We start from the raw sequence: 25731 nt of genomic DNA, 5'->3' as shown, positions 1-25731 counted from the left end.
CCGTTTCCTATGGAAAATATGATGCCCTGAATACTTCTAGGTGAAATGCTACAACGGTAATTCCGTGCACTTGCGAATCATTTCTATATGCATTAAGAAATACCAACAAGCATTTTTGGCGTCGTTGCCAGGGAACTGTTGCTATTTTCTTTGAACCTAGTTCATCCTCGTATCTGTATCTTTTATCTTTGCTTTTATAAAAACAAAAATATTTCTTTTATACTTTTATCATGAAGCCAACTCCTATTCAAAACCTTTCTACTTCAAAGGGGGAGTCCCATGAGCCACCACTTTCAAAACCAACCTATCATCTGGCTATGAGCTCCACCCTACTTTAAAAGCTATGGTTCAGGCACAACCCTTCTTAGGGTATGACATTGAAAACCCTTGCCATCACCTGCACGAGTTTGAGGAGATGTGTTTGTGCCTGAGCATCTCAGGCATGACACAAGAAACTCAAAGTGGAAATTGTTTCCTTTCTCTCTCACAGGGAAGGTGAAACAATGGTACACATTTGTTGTAGAAAGTATGAATGGGGACTGGGATAAACTTAAAGACAAGTTGTGTCTTGCATTTTTTCCCATGTCCCATATCGGCACTCTACCAAGGGCAATCCTCGACTTTGAGTAGCTCGAGAAAGAGTCTATAGGTGCAGCCAAGGCCCGGTTTTCAATGTTAATACAAGCTGGCTCAGATTTGTCTTTACCTGATGGCATGACTTTGCGTATCTTTTGTTTGGGTCATGACACACATTCTGACCTATGCCTAGATGTGACTGTTGGAGGCCATTTCACACACAAAACTATGATGGGACAAGTAGAGTTCCTTGAGCATTTCATAGCCATACACACTTCTTTGATCATAAAAACCAAATCGTTCCAGGCGAAAGTCATGTCAAGTGTTGAGGAGTCCTCATTAGTCAAATCCAAACTCATACCATCCCTAGGTTCGGCTTATGAGCCCTCACCTAAACCATGAACACCGAAGGAAACAATGCTTCATCCATCGGAGTTCCCTATCAAATTCGAGGATTATGGCAATACCTCAAAGATATGGCACGAAAAGAACATAAGGAAAGTTTCTTCCAAAATGGAACCATCAAAGGAATGGTTAATGGAAGTGAAACATTCTTCTAAAGCAATACAAATTCTTTCACCTTCTATGACCATGCCTTGTTTGTTAAGGGGAACAAACATAGAAGTCCTACATAACCCCCACAGTCGAGACTAGCATCATGTCAGAATTCCTAGCGAAAAAACTTTTGGATAACATGGTGCTAGTCCCGACCAATAACCTCTTCCAAAGTCCTTTGGGGCTATTTTTTGAGTCTTGTGGGATCATTAGGACCGTGCTGTCAGAATTGACAATATTGATGTTTTCATAGACTTTCATATCTATGCCATCCTTGAGTTTGATAATCTCATAGGCTACCATTGGAAAATCTTATCCAAGAAAAACCTTTCCATGGGGGCCTTGATGAAAAGTTGGCAACAACTGCTTCCATCACTCCTATCCCTTATCCTGAAAGTCCAAAGGCGAAGCAGCAACCCAACCATAAACCGTTCGAGGAGGTGAAGTTTATATCCCCGTTCGTTTCACCTGAGCTTTCTTGTGAAATGAAACATTCATCACCACCCTCGCTCGAACCCATGTCCTATCCCTCTGGCCATCCAAACATTGTACTCAATAGTTGTCGAGATTCAACATTGATCCTACATGAAAACTTCTATGCCATGGACATGCCCAAAGCACCAACTCAGAAGACTAAGGAGAAGGATTCCACCGTTGAGTATGAAAGTTTCTCTTTCGATACCCCTCACATTTCATGCTCACATTTGGAGTCTCCAGAGTTCATTGTGCTTAGTATCGCTTGCTGCTACGAGGAAGACAACCTCCCATCCCTCCTCATTGCCAAACTTTTTAGGGGGATGGTTGTAGATGTCTTCATTTATCACAAATATTACAAATCTTGTAGTAGCACTACGGTACTAACCTTGCAGCTTGAGCGATAATGCTAAATGCTTGGTGGTGGAGTTGGAAACTACACCACTATTGATAGCTGCAGGACGAGTTCCCAAGGTCAAGCTTATGACCATAAACAAAGCACTCCTGGGAGATACCCCAAATTATCATCATAAAAAAACTTTACTATCAATAAAAGCAAGAACATGTTGTCAAGATAGTATGCACCTTCGGGTATTCTTGGTCACTAACCATTTCAAGTTGAGATTAAGAAGAACAAAGGGCATATGAAGCCAAAAACATGAGAGCTGCATCAAGGACATACCTTTAGTAACGGAACACACTCGAAGGAAACCCCAACATTGCACACTTGACTTTCACGAAAGTCCAAGTGTAGGGGAGGATGTTAAGAATCCCAAAAGTTCTGTGCACAAAAATGATGATGACGATGTTAGCTCTATCTTGCTATAAAAAAGAAAAGAAAAAGAGAGCTAAAATGATAAAAAAAAGAGAGAAGGAAAAAATATTATTATAAAAAAATAGAGAGAGAAGGAGCTAGAAGACGAATGTTGCTCCTCTAGACCTTTGTTGCTTACCACCAAGGCTTATGGTCCATACACACTAAACCATGTGTGTGGTCTAGCCTTGCTGCTCGCCTGAGTTCGAACACATGCATTCATGCAACTACTGCAATATACTTCAAAGCTATATCAACATATGCTGCCGATAAGTATGCTTAGGTATGCAAAGGTCACTCATTGTTCACCAACTCCTTTACTCATATTTGTCTCCATAAGAAAATATGATCATGCTCATACATGCTTCTCTTGTTTATGATATATGCTCTAGTTTGGATGAACTCGTTAACAGTACATCCATAGTTTCTTATAACTTAAGCATGGTGCTTAGATTAAAATGGTCTACTTTAATCAAAACTAGACATGGTGTTTAATCTTGGTTAATGAACTTTGAGTATTTACTTTCATAAACAAAGGAAGTAATCAATAATGGAGATAAATCAAGGCTATGTTTATTTTTGTAAACTTTACATTAGCCTTGTTTATGCTAAATGATAAAAAGTTGGGTGAACACATAAAATAAAAAAAATAAAAATTTATAATAATAATAATAGTAATAAAAAAAGCTTTAATAATTATAATAAACTTTAGGCTCCCCGGTGATGAAACCGGCAGAGCCCTTGTTTGTTTCTAGTTTGTTTCTAAACAGGTATAAGAATAAGTGTGGGGGAGATACTCCACACAAAGCTTTCAAAACCTCCCCACAAATGATGCACAACAGATCAACAGTTTCAAACTTGGTTTGTGCATCCTCTCTCCCTACATTTGGATAAAGATTAAAACTAAACAAATTTAAAATACAAATCAAATGACATTCCATGTCCATGTTATCCTTTGATGAAATTTGCATACTCTTTATTTCTCGCTAATATTCCTAAACTTGTGAACAATTCATCATAGGGACCCCATATTATCTAAGTAATTGGAATATGTGATATAGTAGAATGAAAATGAACCTTACTCTCTTATGCAAAGAACTTGGGATTTATTTTACAAAATCAAAATTCAAATAACATGCTCCTCAATGATATGAAAATTCCTACCAAAGCCATATCTAGTGATTAGAACTTAAAACCACCATATGCTACTTCTTCCTGCATTGAGTTTTGTCAAGTCTTGTTGACCCTTGTTGAGAAAGTTATCATGCCCCCAAGATCAAGAACATGTACACCCACATACATAAGTTATTCCTACACTAGGAATAAGCTAAAACATGCCTCCATCCACCCAAAACTCTGCTCCTACACAGGGAGTAGACAAAAAACTGTTTATTAGGTAAATACTCCATGTTTTACAAGATAGTGATCTCTCTCAATATGTGGTTTAAGAGACATGGGCTATGCAAAAGTATGAAAAGAAAAAAATAGACACATGAAAGTCCAAGAAGAAAAAGAAAAAAAATAGGGACACATGAAGGTCCCAAGGTATTGAAAAAAAAAGATTAGCACATGAAGGCTCATAAAAAGAAAAAAAGGAAATGATAACCATGTCTCAAAATAAAAGCTAGAGAGAGATCATTCATACAAAAGGAGTATAGTATAGATTTAGAAATGTTCATCCACACACTTGCATTTCTTGATCTAAGGGTATAACATCTTTCTCCTTGGATCCGAGCTTTGACTTAACAAAATATGCAGAGTAAGTATGCCTTCATATCTTTCCCTACCCAAAGATCCAAATAAGCTTTTCAGAAGTACGAAAGAAAGAAGGCAACACTATGATATGCCTTGGTGAGGAACCAAACACGAAATTGAGCGATCTAAGAGAATCATTTGAGGAGCTTAGCTATGTTACATTTTCAAAATCAAATAAAAACCCAAGTTTTTGAACTAATTGATGCAAGGGAATTTGAATCCATGCTGTTCCATTATTCAATTACCCAAGATAATGTGGTAGACACTTCAAAGTTCACAAGTGCAGGTGAAGCTTGGAATAACTTGTATGCAGATGTCTTATCAAGGAGATGGCCCATCTTAGTTCTTAACTTTACTTGAGGACGAGCAAAGGTCAAAGTGTGGGGGAGTTCTTGGCGGTCCTTAACTCACACTTTTAACCACCAACTATCACATAAAATAAACCAATACGGACACCAAACTTAGAATTAGGGTTTATAACTAACGAATTCCATGAGTTTCGGTGTTTATTCATTTTTAGGAGGGTATTTATGGAAATACACATAAAAGGGCTAAAAATGTGCAAGAGAACAAAGCACAAAAACCATTCTACACAAGCCCAAAAGATAGAGGCCCACAAATAGGCAAAACAGGGCCCAAATGAGAGGAGCATAAGGCTAAACCCAAATCAAATCGCGTAATCTTTGTCGGGCACACACGTGGACCCACTCAAGAGGCCCAAAGGAGATCACTCACTGAAGATGGGGCCCAAAGGCCCTATTGGGGGTGCGGCCGCACCGCCAATGGCCCCGTTCGAGCCCAAACTTCACAAGCCGCCTCTTACTGCCTTCCCATGGTTGGTCTAGGTGGGGATGTTGACAAATTTAATGCGGAGGCGGTTTGTTCCTTACTTATGAGGGGATCCAAGGAATATTCCAAAGAATACACCCCTCCTCTCCACCTATAAAAGGAGAACCTATCCCCCCTCATTCATAACAACACCTCAAGGAGTAAGAGCAAGACAAAGAGCACCACTCCAAGGCTTAGGCCATAGCTAGCTTGAGTTGATTAGTAGGGAGAGATGTGAGGGTGAGTTCAGGGAAGTGCCAGACTTGTCGGTATTCTCCCCAAGCTTGTACCTCGATGACCACTTGCTTAGTACCACAACGCATACTTTAAGCTAAGTAAGTGTTTGTGATTCTTATGGTAGAAAGTCTTTTGATTAGCTAAGCTTTACTCTTACTCATTTATGGGTTCGTTGTCCATCACCATGATGGATACTCTAGTAGAGGGCTCTCGATAAAGACGGATGACCCTGTATAACGCTAGAGTAGTAGTCGATAGCATAGACGTGGTGTATAGGCTAGAGGCTACCTTCGTTTGCCTCATGACCTACGGTTGAGGGGTAGGTGGCAGGTGCGATCCGATGCCTGAAGTGAGTAATAATAGAGTTTATCTATCCTTAGACTCTTAACCATAGGAATCCTTTCTACCCTCTACCAACTCTATCCTAGTGTTGTCCTTGGACGAACTAGATAAAAGATTTACCTCCGTTCCCTGTGGAAAATACGATACCATGAATACTTTCAGGTGAAATGCTACAATGGTAATTCTGTGCGCTTACAGATGATTTCTATATGCGTTAAGAAATACCAACAGTCACTAATGTCAATCATAAACCATCAACATATCTTGCACAAATGATTGAAATGGATCACCAACATAGTATAGTGTTTTTAACTCATGAGTTCCACAAGTTTTGGTGGTTTCATGACTACAAAAGGATTTAATCAGGAAACCAGCAATGTGTACCTATTCATCAGAGCAAATCATGTTTATCGACGACGAAACCAACTTGAGAAGACTCTAGAACCATCCAGAAGACAACTCATCGAGACCCATGCCATTCTGTTAGGGTGTGGGGCTAACCGGTCCCACCTGCAAGCCGACCGGCCTATGGGGGCCACCTGGTAGCCCCTCCTTGCGGCGTCAGTTATCCACTGCCTTAAAGATCAAATCTATGCCATTGTTCAAGGTTGGTTCAGTTCGAGGGTCCAGATTTGACGTTGCCATGGATTCATGGGCCCACAGGATCCCTAGTGCCCTCTATAAATACCCCCTATACCTCCTCCAGCAAAGCATCCTGAAAACCCTAATTCGCATCATCATCTGGATCAGAGCCAGCAATCAAGTGAACATTAGTCCTCAAAGTTAGGATCTAGCCTTTGTAAATAGAAATAATGAGATAGAGAGTGAGGGAAGAGTTTGGAGAAAGTGTCGACCTATCGGTGCTCTCTCTATGGCTTGTACCCTGGCGAAATCAAGTTCTACTTGAGCTTACTTATGAGATTTCTTTGGTAATCAACTTCTGATTCAAGTAAGTATTGTGTTTATATTGTTCATCAGGTTTGCGACTCTTTCTGAGTACTTTAATCCTTGTCACTCTTGGGTTAGAGTAGTATTCATAGTGTAAGCGTGGTGCTTAGACTCAGTTACTCATGGATGTAACCTACATTCTAGATCAGTGGTAGATCACAAGAGTGACTATAAAGCTTTGTTGAGCCCTTTGTAGACCATCTCTTATTTGTAGGCCGAGCAGGATCTGGTTACTATAGGAAAACATACTCTGCTTGTGTTTTTCCTTAGTAATATCCCCAGTTGAACAATAGAAGGCATAACTTACCCAAGTTAGAATGAGAAAACCTTAGCGATCCCCACTACGCTCCTGTTTATCTTAAGCCTTGTTGCTACTCCTGGTTAAGCTAGACTTAGTTAATTTCACACATGTTTTCTTGAGTCTGATATTCTGGAATACTTTTCGGTGAAGTGTTACATTGGTATCCGTGCGCTTGTGGATTTATCTATGGGCGTTTAAATATACCAACAAGCCGATTTAGCACCTCATAGGGAAAACCTACCAAGCCAGCTTTAGTAACCAGCCTAGACCATTTGGCTGGCTCAGCCAACAGTATGCAGGGAAATCCGTCCTGGCCGCTTCCAAAATCCGGCCTAGCTGGTTTTTTCAGACTGGCATAAACTTGATCACTTCGCATCTACTTTTCTTTGATATGAAAATTACACCCTCTGATGTTGCAGCTCGATGCTTATGGAGCCAACTGTTAGCCTTACTATTCCCATGCCTTGGAACATACAAATTCAAAATTAGGCAAAAAATGTATTGATGTCAAGGCGTTTGTGATGATATGCATCAAGGGATCCTTCCAAACACTAGAACACACTAGTGACTAGCTATACAATTAGTAAAGAATCACTAAAGGCTTTAACATGCTTTACGTTCATGCATGGATTGCAAAATTTCCAAGCTGAACATGAGAACCTCATATTTGTCTTCACTGTTGACGCAAAAAGTAATTCGATTGGCTTGATGTCTCAAACAACACCATTGTCATGAATAATAATTATGCCAACACGTTGGCCTTTGTAAGTCGATCAATTGAAATAAATCATCCATGAAGCCCCTTCTAATAGCATGGTTGCAAGCATTCATTGGTTATATCTTGACACTAAGGGCAATAGCAAAATATATGTCATATGAATCCATCACAATAGTATGCATAGCCCAAATAAAATACTTCGGCTCTTGAGATCAACAAGCATCGTATTTGGCAACCCTCCATAATATAAAGGCCCATACCAATGATCAAAATAAGGAGCTAAGGGACAACCATTCATACCCTAGGATCAATTCCATAACATAGGCAAAGGTCATGAACATAAACGATGGCATGACCAATAATTTTGATGATTTAGTGCAAACCTATAGCTCAGCAACTAATTCTTGAATCTTATTCCTTCCTTTGCCTTTGTTATACCACTTCTTTGAGAATCATCCTTCTAAGTTTGAATACTCCTTTTAGGAACCCATTCCAAGACATTATCTTTAAGCTTTTGTGCATTAAGCTTTTGCGGCTTTATTTTCTTGCCACTTTGGTAAACTTAGTGAGCATCTCTATTTTGTTTCTATTTTGGATAGGAGCAATTTCTCCATAAATTTGGGCAATTTCACCCTTTTTCAGATTTGGCATCTAGAATATTATCATATGATTTCTCTATGGTAAACTTATTTTACTACTTTCTTTTTAGGTTGAGCTTTGGACCAATTTTGATCAAAATGGTCTTTACAATATAATGATTTCACTAAATATTTAGGAGTTGCATACTCTATGTAATATGACCTAAAATATGGTTGAACACCTTGATTAAACTAGCCTCAAGATGAATAAGGATGAAAATCTGTGTGTTGACATAGGAATTGGATGCTCAAAAGGAGAATATGTTGTTGCTACATGGCATTCGTTCCCTTACCAATTCCACTCTTGAGGCTTTGGAGGCAATCTTGATAACTGGACCTTTCTTGGCCGATTAGCGACATTTGGTTTGCTTATTTTCTTATATTTAGCCAGAAGTTCATCAAAACTAAGCTTTGGCCTTTTTTCTCTAGTACTTGTCACAGCCTTTATCTCCATCAGCTTTGTGGGCATCCTCCTTCTTCTCCTTATCTGGATAGACATGCATCACAATAGGGTCCTTTTCATTATGGGGAAACCCAGTGCCGGTCCTATGATTTTAAGGGCCCTCTGGCGATCTCGTCGCAATGGTCCCTCTTGACCATGTATAAAATCTTATAATATATAGACACTAATTTTACTTGTAAAACAAAAGCAAATTCAATAACATATTTTTAATTTAATATGTCTGATAATTATCGAGGAACAATGTAGATTAAGCAATATATTTGTAGATGCATGATAATTATCGAGGAACCATGTAGATTAAAAAAGCAATATATTCATTTTCTTTTCTCATCCATGACAAATGTTTCTTAGGTAACATTCTAAAATTCTAACACCTAAATTAGAAGAAAAATATGATTATATGGGTACAAAGTACTAGAAGTCTAGAATACTATAAAATAATTAATTTGGATTAAAAATAAAAAGGAAAAAAATACCTTGGGCCTAAATAACAAATCGGTGATCGCAATTCGTAAAAAGCCAAGAATCAAGATGTCGTCGTCGTGGAGCGCTGCTTGGTCGCCGTGTCCATGTCTCCGGTAGTCTAGCTTTTCGCGGCGACGTGGCTTGCTAGCTCCGCGTTTGTAAGGTGCACGTCGCGAACTCACGATCAGAGTGTGTTGTGCACAGCGTGACTCCTCGTATCCTCTCTACCCGAGGGCCGTGGGGAAAGAAATACCGATGTTGTCTTTTTGGGCCGTCTGGCCAGTTCTATATCTCTCTTCTCATTAGTTTGATAATCCCTAATAGACTATAGGACATAGGGGTTTGTATACCTGGGCTTGGGCCTCTCCTCCGCTTAGGCCCTCGGCCGTCGCACCTCGTGCCCTACCCCTAGGGCCGGCACTGGGGAAACCGGCTTAACCAATTTCCAAAAACTGGCTTATAATCCACTCTTAATCGGTACAATTGCTCAAGTTTTTGGAAGTTCCCTCGATTACATTTGGTTCTATATAAAACTGAACAATATATCTATTGATTGCCTAACATGGATTCAATCCGCTGGCCTTTCTATTGGACATCTTTGAGTTGTTAGTTAAAAAGTGCTTAGAAAACATTAAGAAACGTGTTTAGCTCAATCTTTCTGCATTTTTAGAAGTTTTATCATTGGAACACACAGTGATGCCTCCCGCCAATTGACACTACTACAGAGAGATGACTTTTTAGCAAAGAGGCATCTTTTAGTAGAGGCAGCTCTATCAAATCCATCTCTAAAAATGGGTACCGAGCTGGTCTGTCTATAGAAATTAACTTTTAATTAGAGGTGGCTTGGATTTACAGCTGCCTATAAAAATGGCTCTATCTTTAGATGCAACTGTATCTAGAGACACCTCTAGAAGTCGATTTGTAGATGTAGATGGATCTAGAGTCATCTCTAAAAATAGGTGGAGCACAATAAAATAAGTAACTTTTTCAAACAAAGTTAAATGAAGATAAACTTTATATCAAAGTTGTATATCTTTAAGAGATCTACGGCATTGCAGTTGACAACTTTTTTCATTTGAAATGATTTAATTGCTGCAAATTTCATTTGCAGTTCTCACATTTTAAATTTTATTTTTTATTTTTCAAATGGCATCAGATGGAGAAATGACCAAAACCAAAGTTATAGACCTTGAAAAGAAATAAACATTGTATCTTATAAATTTATTTTGAAATAATTTATGGTCCCAAATTTAGTTTGTAGTTCTCACATAAAGAAATAACAAAACTTTGGCTTGTAGTTCTCACATATTGAAAAAAATTAAAACGCCCTTGGATGGAGAAATGAAAAAAACAAAAGTTGTAGATGTCAAAGAACTACAACTTTTTACTTGATAACTTTTTCATTTGAAATCAGTATCCAAGAAAAAAAATGTTTTAGTTTCTTACACTTTGAAATTCAAAATTTTCAAATGACCTCAGATGGTAAAATGACCAAAAACAAAGTTATAGTACTCGATGATATCTACAACTTTTTAGTTTGGATCATTTTTCATTTGAATTTATTTATGGTCCCAAATATTAGTTTTAAAATCATGTAAAATGAATGGGGGAGAATATATATTTGTGTGATTTAGTCACAAGTGACTTTTGTCTTTGGATATATTGACTCCTATATGGGAGGGTATATGTTAGGCATGCATATACGACGACGTGACCAACTCTTTGTCTGACGGTATATGAAACGGTTGGTATCATCGACCCTGCTTGCAGAGGCTAATTATTCTTTCTGAAGAGATGGAGAGTAGGAGACGTGGGATGCCATGGTTAACGCGTTGCTTGAATGGTCGGGAAAATATTTGCTGCAAACTACCCTCTTGGTGCAATCGTGAAAACCCTTTCAAAAACCCTACTTAGAGGTTTCTAAAAATTATGAAACGATGCATATCCATAGTTCATCCATAGATGTACGTTGTAGCAAAAGTTGAGAGGCAAACTTATTGTGTGAAAATCCAAACAAAATGACAAAATTCAGGTGCAACTGCACTAGAAGGCAAATTCCTGAGAATTTGTCTTCTAGTGCAAATACAAATGAAATTTGTCATTTCCATATCAGTTTTTCTAGATTGATTTTGTTTCTAAACTTTTGCTACAACGTACATCTATGGATGAACTATAGATATGCATCGTTTCATAATTTTTGAAAACCTCCGAGCAGGGTTTTGGAAGGGTTTCCATGATTGCACCAATAGGGGTGGTTTGCTGAATGGTCTCTACTAGTACTAGCAGTAATAAATGAGAAATGGTTTAAGTACCTGACAACCCTGAAGAAAATTAAGAACAACATGATTATAGACATTCTTGCGCGCCAAGCCACCTGATTAGCAACTTCCACACAACTTCAAATTCCAGCTTCTTCTAATGCTTAGCCTCTCGGCCAGTCCGCCCCTTGCCTCCTTTGGATGAGATTAGAAATCTCATTCGAAAGGGACAAGACAAAATAAACAAAACTAAGATCAGCTCATAGTCTACCAAAAAATGGTATATTATTAGCACTGCGGTCATGCATTAGGTTAGACATGACCAATACATAGCGTGTTGAATCAACACGGTTGATCTCACTTCTGACCTTACTTGATAACACGATTTTGTAAGATTTATCTGCACATAGAAGAAAATTCGTGCTGCCTTGAGCACAAAATCAGGCTGAAGTGTAATGGTGTGCAGCTGTCCTAACTTCTTCAGCATACCTTGTCATGTCGCAGCCCCCGAGCTCACAGCCGCCACCGCCGCCGCCGAGCTCACCGCCTCGCACACTGGCCATTTCGTTGGCCGTTTCCCTGTTATTCATCTCCTCCGCCATCCTCTTGGTCACAGCAACGACAGCGTTCATGTTGTGCTACTGTCGCCGGAGAAGGGACCGTCCTGGTTCCGAATCTGGGCACAGGGTGCCCGGCACCACGCCCTCGGGCGGCACCGATGCGGCGGCGGCGATCTGTTCCCTCCCTGGAGTAGAGACGACCCTGCCGGCCTTCTCTTACACTCCCCAGGAGGGCGAGCATGGTGGCAGCGCACTGGAGTGCGCGGTGTGCCTCGTCGCGGTGAAGGAAGGGGAGATGGTACGGCAGTTGCCGGACTGCTTGCATGTGTACCACGTTGGGTGCATCGACCGCTGGCTCGCCGCGCACCAGACGTGCCCGGTGTGCCGGTCCATCGCAGCTTATTCGATCGTACTAGGTGGTGAGAGCTTGGATCCTCCTGACCAGTGACCAACAACACCAATAATCCGCTCTTTCCTGTTTGGCATCTGTAGTTTGGTACAGGTATATACTCTTACTACACCATGTAATAGGGAATTAGGGATGCATGCATGCAGCGGAAAACATGTTGATTTATGATTTATTAAATCTTAAATAGTACTCCGTATTACAGATGATGATTTTTTTTACTTGAATCCTTTCCATCGTAATTCGTGTATATCGTGACATCGGTGACTGCCAAGCTTATGAGAGAGAAACACGTGCCAAACGATATACAGCTCCAGAAGTTAGGCAGAAAATTGTGGCTACCGCATCTATCATAGCGACTCCAAATGTTCACCAGCAGGATGTTGCGTCGTCACGGATGGACCATGGATGAATGTGTTTGTGTGGTCGACTGGTCGTGCGATCAGGCATGGGCGGGAATGGCACGACATGCTTTTATCTAGCGAGAGAGTAGCCTCTCTTATCTGTGTTAGGGTGTGTTGACACTCAAAAATGTCTCAAGGTGGTTTAGGGCACCATGAACAAGTTATGAACATCATGGACATGTTAGAGGTCAAACGGTGCGACAAAGTAACGAATGAAACACGCAGAGAAGACAGCGAGCCGCCGGCGAGCCAAGCCAGGCTAAGCCGACTGAGCAGTCGGCTGAGCCGGCTTGCCCCCTCCTAGTCGGCTTAGCCGAGTGCCCTAGTCGGCAGAGCCGACTGGCCCTTAGAACCAGCCCGCAGGGCTGACCCAACCTGAAAAAGTCGGCCTAGCCGACTCCCCATGTTGGCTAAGCCAGCTCCTGCTGGAAACCGAGTAGGAGACTTGCTAAAATCGGTTTTGGGTATGTTTTCGACATGTGAAACTTGGAGAACGCGTCTTGGAGATGTTTCCTACTAGGATAAGACCACTCTCTCTATATATATGAGAGAATCACGGCCGATTGAGTTTCCATCTATCCAATCATCAAAAACACAACCTATCAACTACCTTTGCCCTAATACCCCTCATTCAACCCTTCCTGCTGTTCGGCACGTCTTGTTGGTCCTTGGAGATCCTCCATGTGCTCCTCCCCGACGAGTCTTCCCGGAAGAAGTTCAGGAGCGTTTTCAGCCAAGAACGGGCTCTACATTGGTGTTATTGGTCTCTAGATCGGTTTGGTAGATTACGTTGCGTTCTTGCTATGTTGCAGGTGGATCTACAACCTCTTTGGACGTCCAAGGCCCTGCTGGTGTATTGGCTTGGGGTCATCTTCAACATCAACAAGGTGTAATCTCATGTTTGGTTAGTGTAGTGTCAACACAAACATAAGTTGGATTGAATAACGCTGCCTAAAAAAAGTAATGAATTATGTTCGATTTCTTGGTTCACCTGAGATAAGCTGCCAGCGACCTAATGCGTTTGCGGTAGGTTGCGGGTGGGTGCACTGTATATCATGGGGTCAGGTGACTCCATAAACCGATTACAACGCAGCTTAACCAAAATGAAGATAACGTTAATGAATACTGCCGTGAACCGTTTCGAGTAAAAAAAAGCCCAACCAAATAGCACCTTAATAAGAGGTCATACAACATTTTTCGGAGTGGGCTGTTTTGTTTACAGAAATGGGCAGACTGGCCATCTATGCCAAATGTTCTCTGTTGATAGACCATTTATAGAGGTGGTAGATCGATTAACAGAAAACAAAAAAAACCAAAAAAAAAACTTTGACATATCTCTACCACTACAATATACAGTCATTATTGGTGTGTAGTCGCCATGACCTAGTGTGTTGTACTGTGTAATAAACTTGTTCCGATGTCTCTCATGTAGAATAAAGCTAGACTGTATTTTTCCAATAATAATTAGCTACATTAAATAATTACCAAAGAATATTAGATCTTATAAGGGAGGAAAGCGGATGTGTGTGTGGTTGGTGGACGAGAAGGGGGGTGATGGGGTACATCGATTAACACAAAACCCAAAAACCAAAAAGAAGTCTCTGACATACCTCTCCCACAACAATATACAGTCATCATGGGTTTGTAGTTGCCACGGCCTAGTGTGGTGTAATATGTAATAAATTTGTTCTGATATCTCTCATGTACACTAAAGCTGGACTATATTTTTTCCAATAATAATTAGCTACATAAAAGAATTACCAAAGAATATTAGAGATTGCAAGGGAGGAAGGGGTGTGTATGATGTGTTGTGGTGTGTGTGGCGGGGGGGGGGGGGGGGGGGGGGGGGGGGGGGGGGGGGGGGGTTGATGGGGACAACAAAATGATATGTGTATGAGACCATGTAAGGTATTGGTTGTTCAAACAGAAAACAATAATATTATTTCTTATGGTTTTTTTCCAAAGAGATTTATTCTGGTTTCCTTGAAAGCAAATATTAGAAAAGGTTCAAACTCAACAACTCCAAACTGTTGGGGTTACCGACTTACAAACAACTACGGAACACTCAATAGTACTGTAGAAACCACATGAAGACCAACATTTCACCTAAACAATATAGTCTAAGACCATAAAACTAACCATCCTTCGCAACCTGGTTTACTAAGAAACTCTGGATGTTCGACCTTAAAATTTGATCTTGTGCAGTGGCAATCCTTCGCATCCTCATCTCCTTTAGAAACTTTGATGTGAAAACGAAGCTAACAAAGTGGGAATCACTCATCGAAGTGTAAAGATAACGCCTTCAGGAAGTAACATGACATAGGCACGCTGCTGCCCATCCAACATGGATAGGGATTTCACCTCCGGGATCCACATCGAGAGAGGAGGGGTCAATCGACAGACACTTTCAAGGACTACAACTCCCCAAGGCGCCATCATTGTTAACCCAACACTAAGACAAAGGCTTTTGCCTAGCACCCAATCCAATCCAAACGTGCACATCAACGATCCAGCATTGATAGCTGCACATCGACCACAGCCACAACTAAACAATCCTCCACACAAACGATGCTACGGGGAACACAAATCCATCCACAACACGTGTAGATATGAGCATCCAAAAGCAGCCTCCGCTGCTAGCAACGCCCTGCAACACCCACCATTTTCGATGACATCCATCCGGGGCTGCCAGATCCACACCTGGAGCACGGATGTAGACCCCAACCATCGAGCTCTACGGGCCCGGCTAGCGACCCCACCATGGCTCAGGTGCCACCGTTGTTGCAGCCTAGACGCGCAGGCCCTGCACCACCGCCAGATCTGGGGCATCTAGAGCGCTCTGTCCACCGCCCCATGGGCGAGCACGTGGGCTCCCGGTCGCCGCCACGCGAGCCTGCGAGTGAGGGCCCTAGCCTATAGTTTTCCAAACGGGCGGCACTGGCACTACACGGCACTAGCACTACACGGCACGGCACTATCAGGCACGGCACTATCAGGCACGGTGTCACTGTCGTGCTGTGCCATGTAGTGCCACCGTGCCCAGACTCTGGCCCAGGCACGGCACTAAAGCCCTCAGATAGTGTCGTGCCGTGCTACAGGGCACGGCAGCCCAGTGGACTAGTGTCGTGCCTTGGCACTAAAACCACATCACCACTTCAACAGATCAGAATCAAAAGAACAGTTCAAAAACAAACTTGAAATCTGATGAATCTGAAATCACAAAGAAGAAAACACAAGACAGAGATAACAAAATACCAAATTAAAGGAGTTGTGCAATGGCTGCCTCATTAAAAACCTATCTAGGTAAAACCCACCCTTGTGAGAAACCCTAGATAGGGAAAAAGAGTGCAACCAGCTCCATAAGTTCAATTGTTCACTACATCCACAACCAAAGGTCCAAAGCATCCAAGTCTTAAGATTACAGAACCATTACATAAATGACTAATCAAGATAAAATTGTTCAAAGGCCTCCTCGAGCTCCTTATCCTCCACCATATGCTGTAGCCTTGTCTCTGCAGCTTCCCAGTCCTTGATGCATGTGAGTGCCTCCACAGTTTCAGGGTTCAGCCTCCGCCGCCGGTCTTCAATGATCCTGCCAGTGGTACTAAAAGTAGCTTTAGAAGAAATGGTAGAAATAGGCACACCGAAAACATCTCTAGCAAGGGTAGAAAGAACTAGATATGTTAGTTTATGCTGATGCCACCAGTTCAAGATGTTGAAGTCATCATCCATCTGCCTTAAGCCAAGCACCCTTTTTTCAAGTTGCCAATCATCATTAATGTAATGACCAACAACACTCAAATAATCTTCTTTTGCATTTCTAGACCAGATATCAGAGGTAATAGCAACAGATGAAATGACATTACTCTTCAAATCATCAATCAAACGATCACGCTTTTCATTGAAGTACTTAAAAAGATCTCTAGCTGTAGTTTGCTTAGAAACAGTTGTGTACCTAGGGTTATGAGCAGTTTTTATGTAATCTTCCCAGGCCTTAGTTTCCCCAAGACAGAGAGGAAGATCTAACCTAGCAAGCAAACGAACAAGCTGAACACGAGCAACCTCAGCCGAATACTCCCAATTACGCATAGTACCGTCCTTATTGAAAGTAATGTGGGACTGAGCCATGCGACATTTCTCACGCTTCTTAGGGCAAGAGTCTTGATGACGGAGAAGGTGGCCAGTCCCAAATCTAGAGTACGCAGAATACTCCTTACGGCCGTGAAGACACCGAGCGCCATACCTGACAACCTTACCATTTACCTTCTTGGTGAGCTTCTCGAAATCTTCCCAGCATACTGAGGTAGAAGGGCGGTTAGGCCTGCTGCTGGAGCCATCATCAACAGCGGCGTCGTCCTAGACGGCACCACCGGTGTTGGGGGCATCAGTGTCGTCGATGGGAAGTGGGTCAGCAACAGTACGACCGTAGAGTTCCTCGGCAGCATGACGCCCGAAGAGCTCCTCGGCATCCCCAGCACATTGTCATTATCGTCTCTGGTCATCCCACAGAGGCGCAGCTCGTCGTTGATGGTCATGGAGAGACCGATGTCCTCCTGCTCGTCCGACATCTCGTCGTCGCTGGCCTCCGGTCCCTCAATGCCAACGCCTACCAAAACCAAGAACAACAAGAACACCTAGGGTTAATAGAAGATCATGAAGAAATCAAGAAGAAGAACAAAAATGAACAGATCTAGGGTTACGGCTCACCTCTCTTGGCGGAGCACCAGAGACAACAGCGACGACGACGTCGCAGAGACCCGACACCCTGGTACCTCAACGCATCAGAGCGGAGCCCCAATGATGCCGGACTCCGGCGAGGTCGATGAGAGCGACGAGACAGAGACGAAGACTAACGGTGGTGGATCTCGACGAGAAAGCTACATCGACGGTCAGGGAGAAGGAAGAGTGGTGTAGAAGGCCGTGCCGTGTGCCCGTGCCAGCAACCGCCACCTTAACCAGCCACCGGACGGCGGGAAGAAGAGAGGAGAGCGGCTAGGGTTTCAGTCGATGGGAGAGCTCGATGTGGCCATGCGGCTAGAATGGGGACGGAATGAGCTAGGGTTTGGAAAGGTGGGGAGCCAGGAGCGGCGGCTGGCTTATAAAGCCGTCCCACCCGACCCCTAGATCCAACGATCAGCAGGCAGGGGGGCTCCATCCAACGGCTCGAGGTCGTGCCGCCCCCGTGCCGGCCGTTGAAGCGGGCCGTGCCCATGCCGTGCCATCGTGCTGGCATCGCGGCCCAGGCACGGGCACGGGGCCGTGCCGTGCTTGGCACGGGCACGGTAGCTGCCGGGCTGGGCCGTTTTCGTACCGGGCCAATTCGTACCGTGCTTGTGTCGGCCCAGCGGGCTTGGCCCGTTTGGAAAACTTTACCCTGGCCACAAGCGCGCAAGCCAAAAACGCATCTGCCCTGGCCATCGCGAAGCTCGAAGGGCGCGAACCTCTACCATCGCCAGCCATGGCAACCAATGGCCGATGAAAAGCGAGGGGGAGAAACCTAGGGGAGGAAAGGGGGTGGGTCCCGCCGTCGCCTTCATCGCCCCTGCATGGGCACCCACCAGCGAGCTTGGGCAGTGGGAAGGAGGAGAGGGGAGCGAGGGGACTAGCGGCGGTGCAGTCGGCGTGCCACCCATGTCGTCCCGGGGACAAGCCCAAGGTAGCATAAGGCTGTGTTTATTAGTTCTAGGATCAGGTGTCATGTCTTCGTCACGATCCGGCTATAAAAAAGATCTGTGTAATAGTGAACATCACTGAGAAGAACGGCACTTCTATGCTTGAAGTTGTTGCATAATTGATCCATGACTTGATCTTATTAGCCGCCACCTCAATTTTCATTCTGTCACGCTCCTTTGTGAAGCATATTCCATTTCTACAGAAAGGACAATCTAAGATATATGACTTCAACTGGGCTCATTTGGATTTTTCTTTCTATGGACATCTTGTTACACGCACGCCAAATAGCCCAAGTTGTGCCTGGAAAAACGAACAAACTAATACGTCCAGGTGCGTTGGTTTTATTACGCAGCCAACATCCCCAAAAGTCAACAATGGATTTAGGGAAGCCTACCCAAAGTAAATACTTCTCTAAATCAACTCCAATATATCAAATTAAAATGAGTCAGCAAACAGCCAAAAAGAAGATATGATCAACTGCTTCCTTTTTCCCACAAAGACTACATGTGTGGCATTGTCATTTCTTATGTTAATGATTCAACTAAACAGCTATGTGCAAACGAGCTCCTCCTGGTCAGTCGAACAAAGAGTTGACACTCTATCTCCGTTATTTTATCACATGTGTCACTTTCTTCTGAGTAAATGCTAGCAACTCATGCATGCACCCACCGGTAGGAAGCTTCCAGTACTAAATTTCCATGATAAATTAGTAAGAGGTAGTAGAGCTATAATCCTCTCCTCTCCCATCAACACCTCAATCGATGTCAACGACATCCGTACCATTCTCATGATAAGGATCAGCTCAAAGACGACGGAGTACGTGCCGGCATCTCGTCGCAGCTGCAGCGCCGCCAGCATGGCTGCTTCTTTCGAACCCACACCGACTATCCCAGAATCGGAGAACCGCCCAGCGACCAGCAGCACAGGTACGCTGATCTTCCGCTACACCTGTGTCGGCCTCACGGGCACATCGCTCTTCGCCGTCCTCTTCTTCTACTGCTACCACCAGTTGTTCCGCAGACGAGCTCCAGTCACCGCCGCCGGAGCAGAGAGCAATCCAGGGCCCGAAGGCCACCATGTCGGCGTAGACATCACCAAGCTTCCTGAGTTCGCGTACACTCAGTCGTGCAGGCGCTGGGGCAACGGCGACGGGGCGCAGTGCTCCGTGTGCCTCGGCACGGTGCAGGCCGGCGAGATGGTGCGGCGGCTGCCCCTGTGCAAACACCTGTACCACGTGGAGTGCATCGACATGTGGCTGGCGTCGCACGCAACGTGCCCACTCTGCCGGTCTGACGTCGACCCGCCGGGGGAAGCGTCGACGGAGCCGCCCGAGTCCCTGCCGGTGTAGTTCGACGCTGATAATCTGTTTGTGCCTCCGGCGGCGGTCACGTTAAATCGTAGCTTGTCACCTTTGTAATGCATTTGTGTATACATCGAGACTTTGTTGGACCATCTCTTATTCTCTTCTTTTCAGTGTTCTATACCTATTTGCAAATTTCAACTGCTAGTAATTTTCTGCAGCTGCACATGCCCCACGCCCCCACCTAATAATCCGTGCGAGGGTTCCGTTTATTTTGTTAAAAAATTAAAGCATAGGAAAGAGTACACAGAGAACCCCTATTTTGTTTTTGTTTTTCCTTCTAAGTGAGAAATAGTACTACGTAGAAGAATGCAATATTTTTCATTTATATAAAACATATGTATGGCATCTTGGAGTTGAACTCCAAGCCACTTCGTTGTCATTCCCCTCTATCGGTACGGTATGCCATATTGCTACCTTTTTTTACAATATACATATTCATATACGTTTCTATTATAAAATCAAGACAAATACAATACAGATATCCCTTCCTGACCGTACTGCTGACTTTGTTCCTTCGTTTAATATGACTTTTCGTTTTTTCTATAAAATATTTTTATGACAAATAGAGAAACAACATAAAATAGGAGACGCTTATAGTGTTAGTTGATCTCCACCAATAGGCCCAACGGTCTATTGGGCCCTTATCTCTGCTCCCTGATCGGGAGAGCCCAACCCTAATCCGGTTGGTGGGCCCCTGTCGCACAGCACATATAAAAGGAAGGTGGGGGTGAGGGCTCGGACTACGAGGTTCACTGGAGCCGCCACACCCACCTACAGAAACCCTAATACCGATCTAAAGAGCTGCTGCCAGCATCGGGATGTGCTACACCAGCCCGCCGCCTCTGCGTCGTCCCCTGCAGGTCACCACCAGCCACTGGACCTCGACACCGAGCCGGAGCTGCCTCGACACCGGCGTCCGCGAGGTCACAGCGCAACCGCGCACGGCGAATGGGATGTTACCCGGATCTACGGGTTACACACAGAAAGGTACACACCATACATAACGATTACAACAATGGCATCAGAGACAGGTTACTAAGTGTGTAACCCTAACCCTAATCGGGTAAAAGTAAAAGAAAGAGAGACCGGCTCATGGTGTACCGGTTATCACCGCCACCGCGCGTGGGGGAAAGGAGCCGCACCGTTCGACGGCGCACGGCAAAAGTAAAGGACCGAACAGATCAAGTTCGGATCTAAGGAATGAAGAAGGATGGGTTTAGTTTTGGCCGAACTCTAGGACCTAACCCTAGAAAGAATCCCATCACTAATCGGTTCAATCCGAGAAGAAAGAAAAGGAACCCTAGCATCTAGATCTCGAATCACACAAAAGGTAAACACGGATCGGGTATTCGGGTTCAACCGAACCCTAACCCTGGATCCCGATTCGATTCGGATGAGCTCCAAAGGGAAAAAGAACAGTTTCGGATGAACTAAAGCAAAGAAAAGCAATTGGTTCAACCGAACAAGGGAAAAAGAACAGTTTCGGATTAACCCTAATCCGAAAAGAAAAGAAATCAAAGAAAAGATTCAAATCCAAAAGGGGAAGGGGAAAAGAACAGGGTCGGGATGCGAACCCTAACCCTAGATTCATTCAGATGAACTTCGGAAAAGAGAAGAATGCAAGCCAAATAGAATTGAAAGAAGGGGATGGGAAAGGAGAAAGGGAAAGGGAAACGGAAACACCTCGCCGGGCGTCGGGAAAACCTTTTCGCCGGCGCGGGAGAAGAAGACCGAGCCGGGCTCGCTGCTCGCTGGCTCGGCCAAGGGGTCACCGCGGCCAGGGCCGCTCGACGGCGGCGCGCTCACCCGCTAGGGAGCGCGCACGCCGGCGAGGGGGGCCGACGGCGGTGCCATGGACGCCTTCGCTTGCTCTCGGTTGCGCTTGCCTCGCTGCGGTGTGAGGACAGCTGAGAAGAAAGCGGCGACAGAAAGAGAATGAAGAGAGAGAGAGCGGCGAAGAAATGCTCTAGGGTTTTGCCCGGGGCGCGCGGCGTCGGCTTTTCTATTCGAGCGATACAGCCGGGCGACCGTCGGATGTGATCCGACGGCGGAGCGCGACTGGGCCAAACTCAGCCCAGGCGGGCGCGAGCGCCGAGCTACTTTCCTGGCCCAGGCCCAAGTTGCGGCCTGGGCGCGGGGCCAGCGCGGCGACTGTGCGCGTGCTGGAGTGGGCCGGGCCGCTTTAAGGCTGGGCCGAGTGAATAGAATTGAAATGATTCAATTTTTGTTTTTCCTTTTTCCAGCAAACATTTATTTCCTGGAAAATGAATAAATTGGCTCAAAAGAAAAATAGAAAAAGTATTTTTTACCTGTGGGTAGAATTCAAGAAATTGAGTGAAAGTTTTTTCGCTGCTAAAGAAAAGTATATTCTCCAGTGATTTTGTACTGACATGATATTTAACTGGTGAAATAAAAGTATTTTTCAGTAAATCTTTATTTCCTGGAAATTGATTATTAATGGCTTAAAGAAAATGGAAAAGTGAATTTCCCTGAGGGTAAAATTCAAGAAATTGAATTCTTTTTCCGCTGCTAAAGAGAAATTGTTTATTCTCCAGTTAATTTGTACCAACGTGGTATTTAATTGGAGAAAAAGAAAGTTATTCCGCTGCTAAAGAAATTGTTGATTCTCCAGTTATTTTGAACCAATGCGGTATTTAATTGGAGAAAAGAGTTTTGATATGATTATGATGTTGTTATTTTCTGACCAACGTTGTTAATAACAATATCGTAATTTTAATGATTTATGCATTGATTCTACTTCTGCCCAACGGTGATGTAGAATTAGTGTATAAGAAAAGTTGATAATTTTAATGATTTATGCATTAATTCTACTTCTGCCCAACGGTGATGTAGAATTAGTGTGTAAGAATAGTTGTGAAAGTTAAAGATTTACGCATTAATTCTATTTCTGCCCAACGGTGATGTAGAATTAGTGTATAAGAATAATTGTATGTTTTGATTTTGACCAACGTTGGAATCAAGGCATGCAAATGATGTTATTTTATGTTAAGAAAAGTTTTAACCTGGTTTTCTCATCTTGTCTAAGGTGGACTGGGTAGTCACCTCACCGTATTCCACTGAGTTTGTGGCACCGGTGAGGGAGACAAAAGATGCCACTTGGGCAACTAAAGAAAGGGATTTTGAATCCCAAAAGATATCCTATGGCTTTTGAGCATAGAAAGTGGGTCACTGCCAGCAAGAAATGTTTGGCTGTGATAAAGAACATGATTGAACCCGCAATTGTGGGCTTAATCCTAGAATGTGACACGGTCACTGAGTACCTCGATAGAATAAAGAGTCAGTTCACTGACACTTCAAAGACATATGCTACTCAGCTGATATAGCAGCTGGTGACAGAGTGTAACTCTGGAAATGGTGGCATAAGAAAGCTCACGATGCGTTGTCGAAATTATGGCACTATCGTTCAGGCCATATTTCGAGGGGGAGAATAGAAAGACAAGTTAAGAATGATGTTCTTCCTCCATTAGAGCTCTCAGATTAAGAACAATGCAGAGAATGCATAAAAGAAAAGTATATAAAGAAAGATGCTAAATGAAGCGCAGGAATTTTATAGATTATTCACACAGACATCTATGGTCAGTTTCCTGTAAAGAGTGTGGATGGTTATGATCCATTCACAGATGATTACTCCCATTATGACTATATTTATCCAATCAAAGAAAGAAAAGATGTATTGGATAAATTTAAGATATTAAAGATTAAAGACAGTCAGGTCTGACTGTGGTGGAGTACTACGGTCGGCATACCCTAAAAGAATGGTATAGTAGCCCAGTATTCAATACCGGGCGAACCTCAGCAGAATAAAGTAGCTAAAAGAATCAATCGTACCCTGATGGATATGGTGGGCAGTATAATAATTTACTCCACCTTATAGTTGAGCCTGTGGATGGAGGCGTTAAAACCTCCATTCATATTCTTAATAGAGTATCAAGAAAGTCGGTGCTCAAAACACTGTATGAGTTGTGGACTGAAAGAATACCCTCACTTAACCACTTGCGTGTGTGGGGGGAGCCCTGCTGAGGCTAAAGTGTTTAACCCAAACATTGGGAAGTTATATCCCAAAACAGTAAGTTGTCATTTATTTGGCTACACAGAAAAGTCAAAAGGTTTTCGTTTCTACTGTCCAGAGAGATATACAAAGTTTGTGGAAACGAGACATGCTGTCTTCCTAGAGGACGAATTGATGAGGGGGAGCATGGTAGCTCGAGAAATTGATCTTGAAGTGAAGCGGGTGTAAGCGCCCACTCCAATGATTCATGAGCCAATTTTCTCACTACCTGTTATAGCTACACCGACAGTGCTAGATACTATGGTGCCAGCACCTGTTGTTATTTCACCTGTGGCAACAATGAATGAAAATGAGGAACCTGTTCTTCAGGATTCTATAGAACCTATTGCCACACATGAGGGGGAGCAACAACAGCCTCAAACAGAAGATGTGCCAAAAGTGGAGGCCCCTAAAAGGTCTCAAAGAGTTAGAAAATCAGTTATTCCTGCTGATTATGAAGTGTACAACACTGAAGAATTTCAAATAGAGGATGATCCCACCTCATTTGAAGAAGCCATGAGAAGTGATCATTCATCAAAGTGGCTTGAGGCCATGGAAGATGAAATGAAAACAATGAATGTCAATAAAGTTTGGGATTTGGAAATAATTCCTAAAGGAGTCAAAACAGTAGGCTGTAAATGGGTCTACAGAACAAAACTTGGCTCTCAAAGGAATATAGAGAAATATAAAGCGCGACTTGTGGCAAAAGGCTATATGCAAAGAGAAGGGATTCATTACAATGAGATATTTTCTCCAGTCTCATGTAAAGTTTCCTTCAGAATCATAATGGCATTAGTGGCACATTATGATTAAGAATTACATCATATGGATGTAAAGTCGGCATTTCTCAACAGCGACTTAGAGAAAAATGTTTACATGGCACAACCGAAAGGTTTTGTCATAGAAGGAAAAGAACAAATGGGATGTCGCCTAAAGAAATCCATTTATGGATTAAAGCAAGCTTCAAGATAGTGGTACTTGAAGTTTGATCAGTCAATAAAAAAATTTTGGGTTTTAAAAGAGAATGTAGAGGACAATTGTGTCTATGCAAAGTTTAAGAATGGGAAGTTTATCTTCCTTGTCCTGTATGTGGATGATATCTTACTTGCTAGTAGTGATGTCAGTCTACTATAGGAGATAAAGAAGTTTTGTCCTCAAAACTTGATATGAAAGATCTTGATGAAGCCTCGTTCGTTCTAGGAATTGAGATTCACCGAGATAGAAAAAAAGGGTATAAGGACTGTCACAAAAGGCATACATGGAAAAGATCTTAAAGAAATTCAGTATGCACAAATGTAGTCCCTCACCTGCTCCTATAGTCAAGGGCGACAGATATGGGGATTTTCAATGCCCCAGGAACCAATATGAGCTCAATCAATAAAGTGAAAGTGGTTCCATATGCTTCAGCTGTCGGAAGCTTGCAACGTGCTCAAGTATGTACGCGCCCTGACTTAGCATTTGTTACCGGGTTTTACTTGGCAGATTCCAGAGCAATTCTGGAATAGAACACTGAAATTAGTAAAGAAAGTTTTGCATTATTTGCAAGGAACGAAAGGCCTCATGATGACATATAGAAGATCTGATTCACTCCACATGGTGGGATATTCAGATTCTGATTATGCGAGAGTGAATACATATCCAGACGTGGATTTTCTATCATCTCGCAAAGGGGAGCTATTTCATGGAAAAGCTCAAAGCAAACTGTCACTACATCGTCCACAATGTATGACGGTTTGTAGCGTGTTATGAGGCAACGGGCAGGTGAACTAACTAAAGAAGTTCATACCTGGTTTGAAGGTGGTTGACGACATCTATAGACCACTAAAGTAATACTGCGATTATGATCTGGCAGTACATGATGCTCACAACATAAGTCAAGTGGTG

The 25731-nt window shown here is 43.2% G+C and overlaps 1 protein-coding gene and 1 pseudogene across 1 annotated transcript; both read left to right on the top strand.

The window, feature by feature from the left end:
- The first annotated feature begins 11867 nt into the window (after positions 1–11867).
- LOC136526143 (RING-H2 finger protein ATL39-like) lies at positions 11868–12380 on the top strand. The gene has a single exon (XM_066518904.1). The coding sequence runs from the start codon at positions 11868–11870 to the stop codon at positions 12378–12380; it is 513 nt and encodes a 170-aa protein (XP_066375001.1).
- Positions 12381–18919: 6539 nt separating this feature from the next.
- LOC136526141 (RING-H2 finger protein ATL39-like) lies at positions 18920–19763 on the top strand (annotated as a pseudogene).
- Positions 19764–25731: the final 5968 nt, after the last annotated feature.

This window comes from Miscanthus floridulus, chromosome 19 (genome assembly GCF_019320115.1).
Source record: "Miscanthus floridulus cultivar M001 chromosome 19, ASM1932011v1, whole genome shotgun sequence".
NCBI lineage: Eukaryota > Viridiplantae > Streptophyta > Magnoliopsida > Poales > Poaceae > Miscanthus > Miscanthus floridulus.
This window is presented reverse-complemented; position numbering and strand designations above follow the sequence as displayed.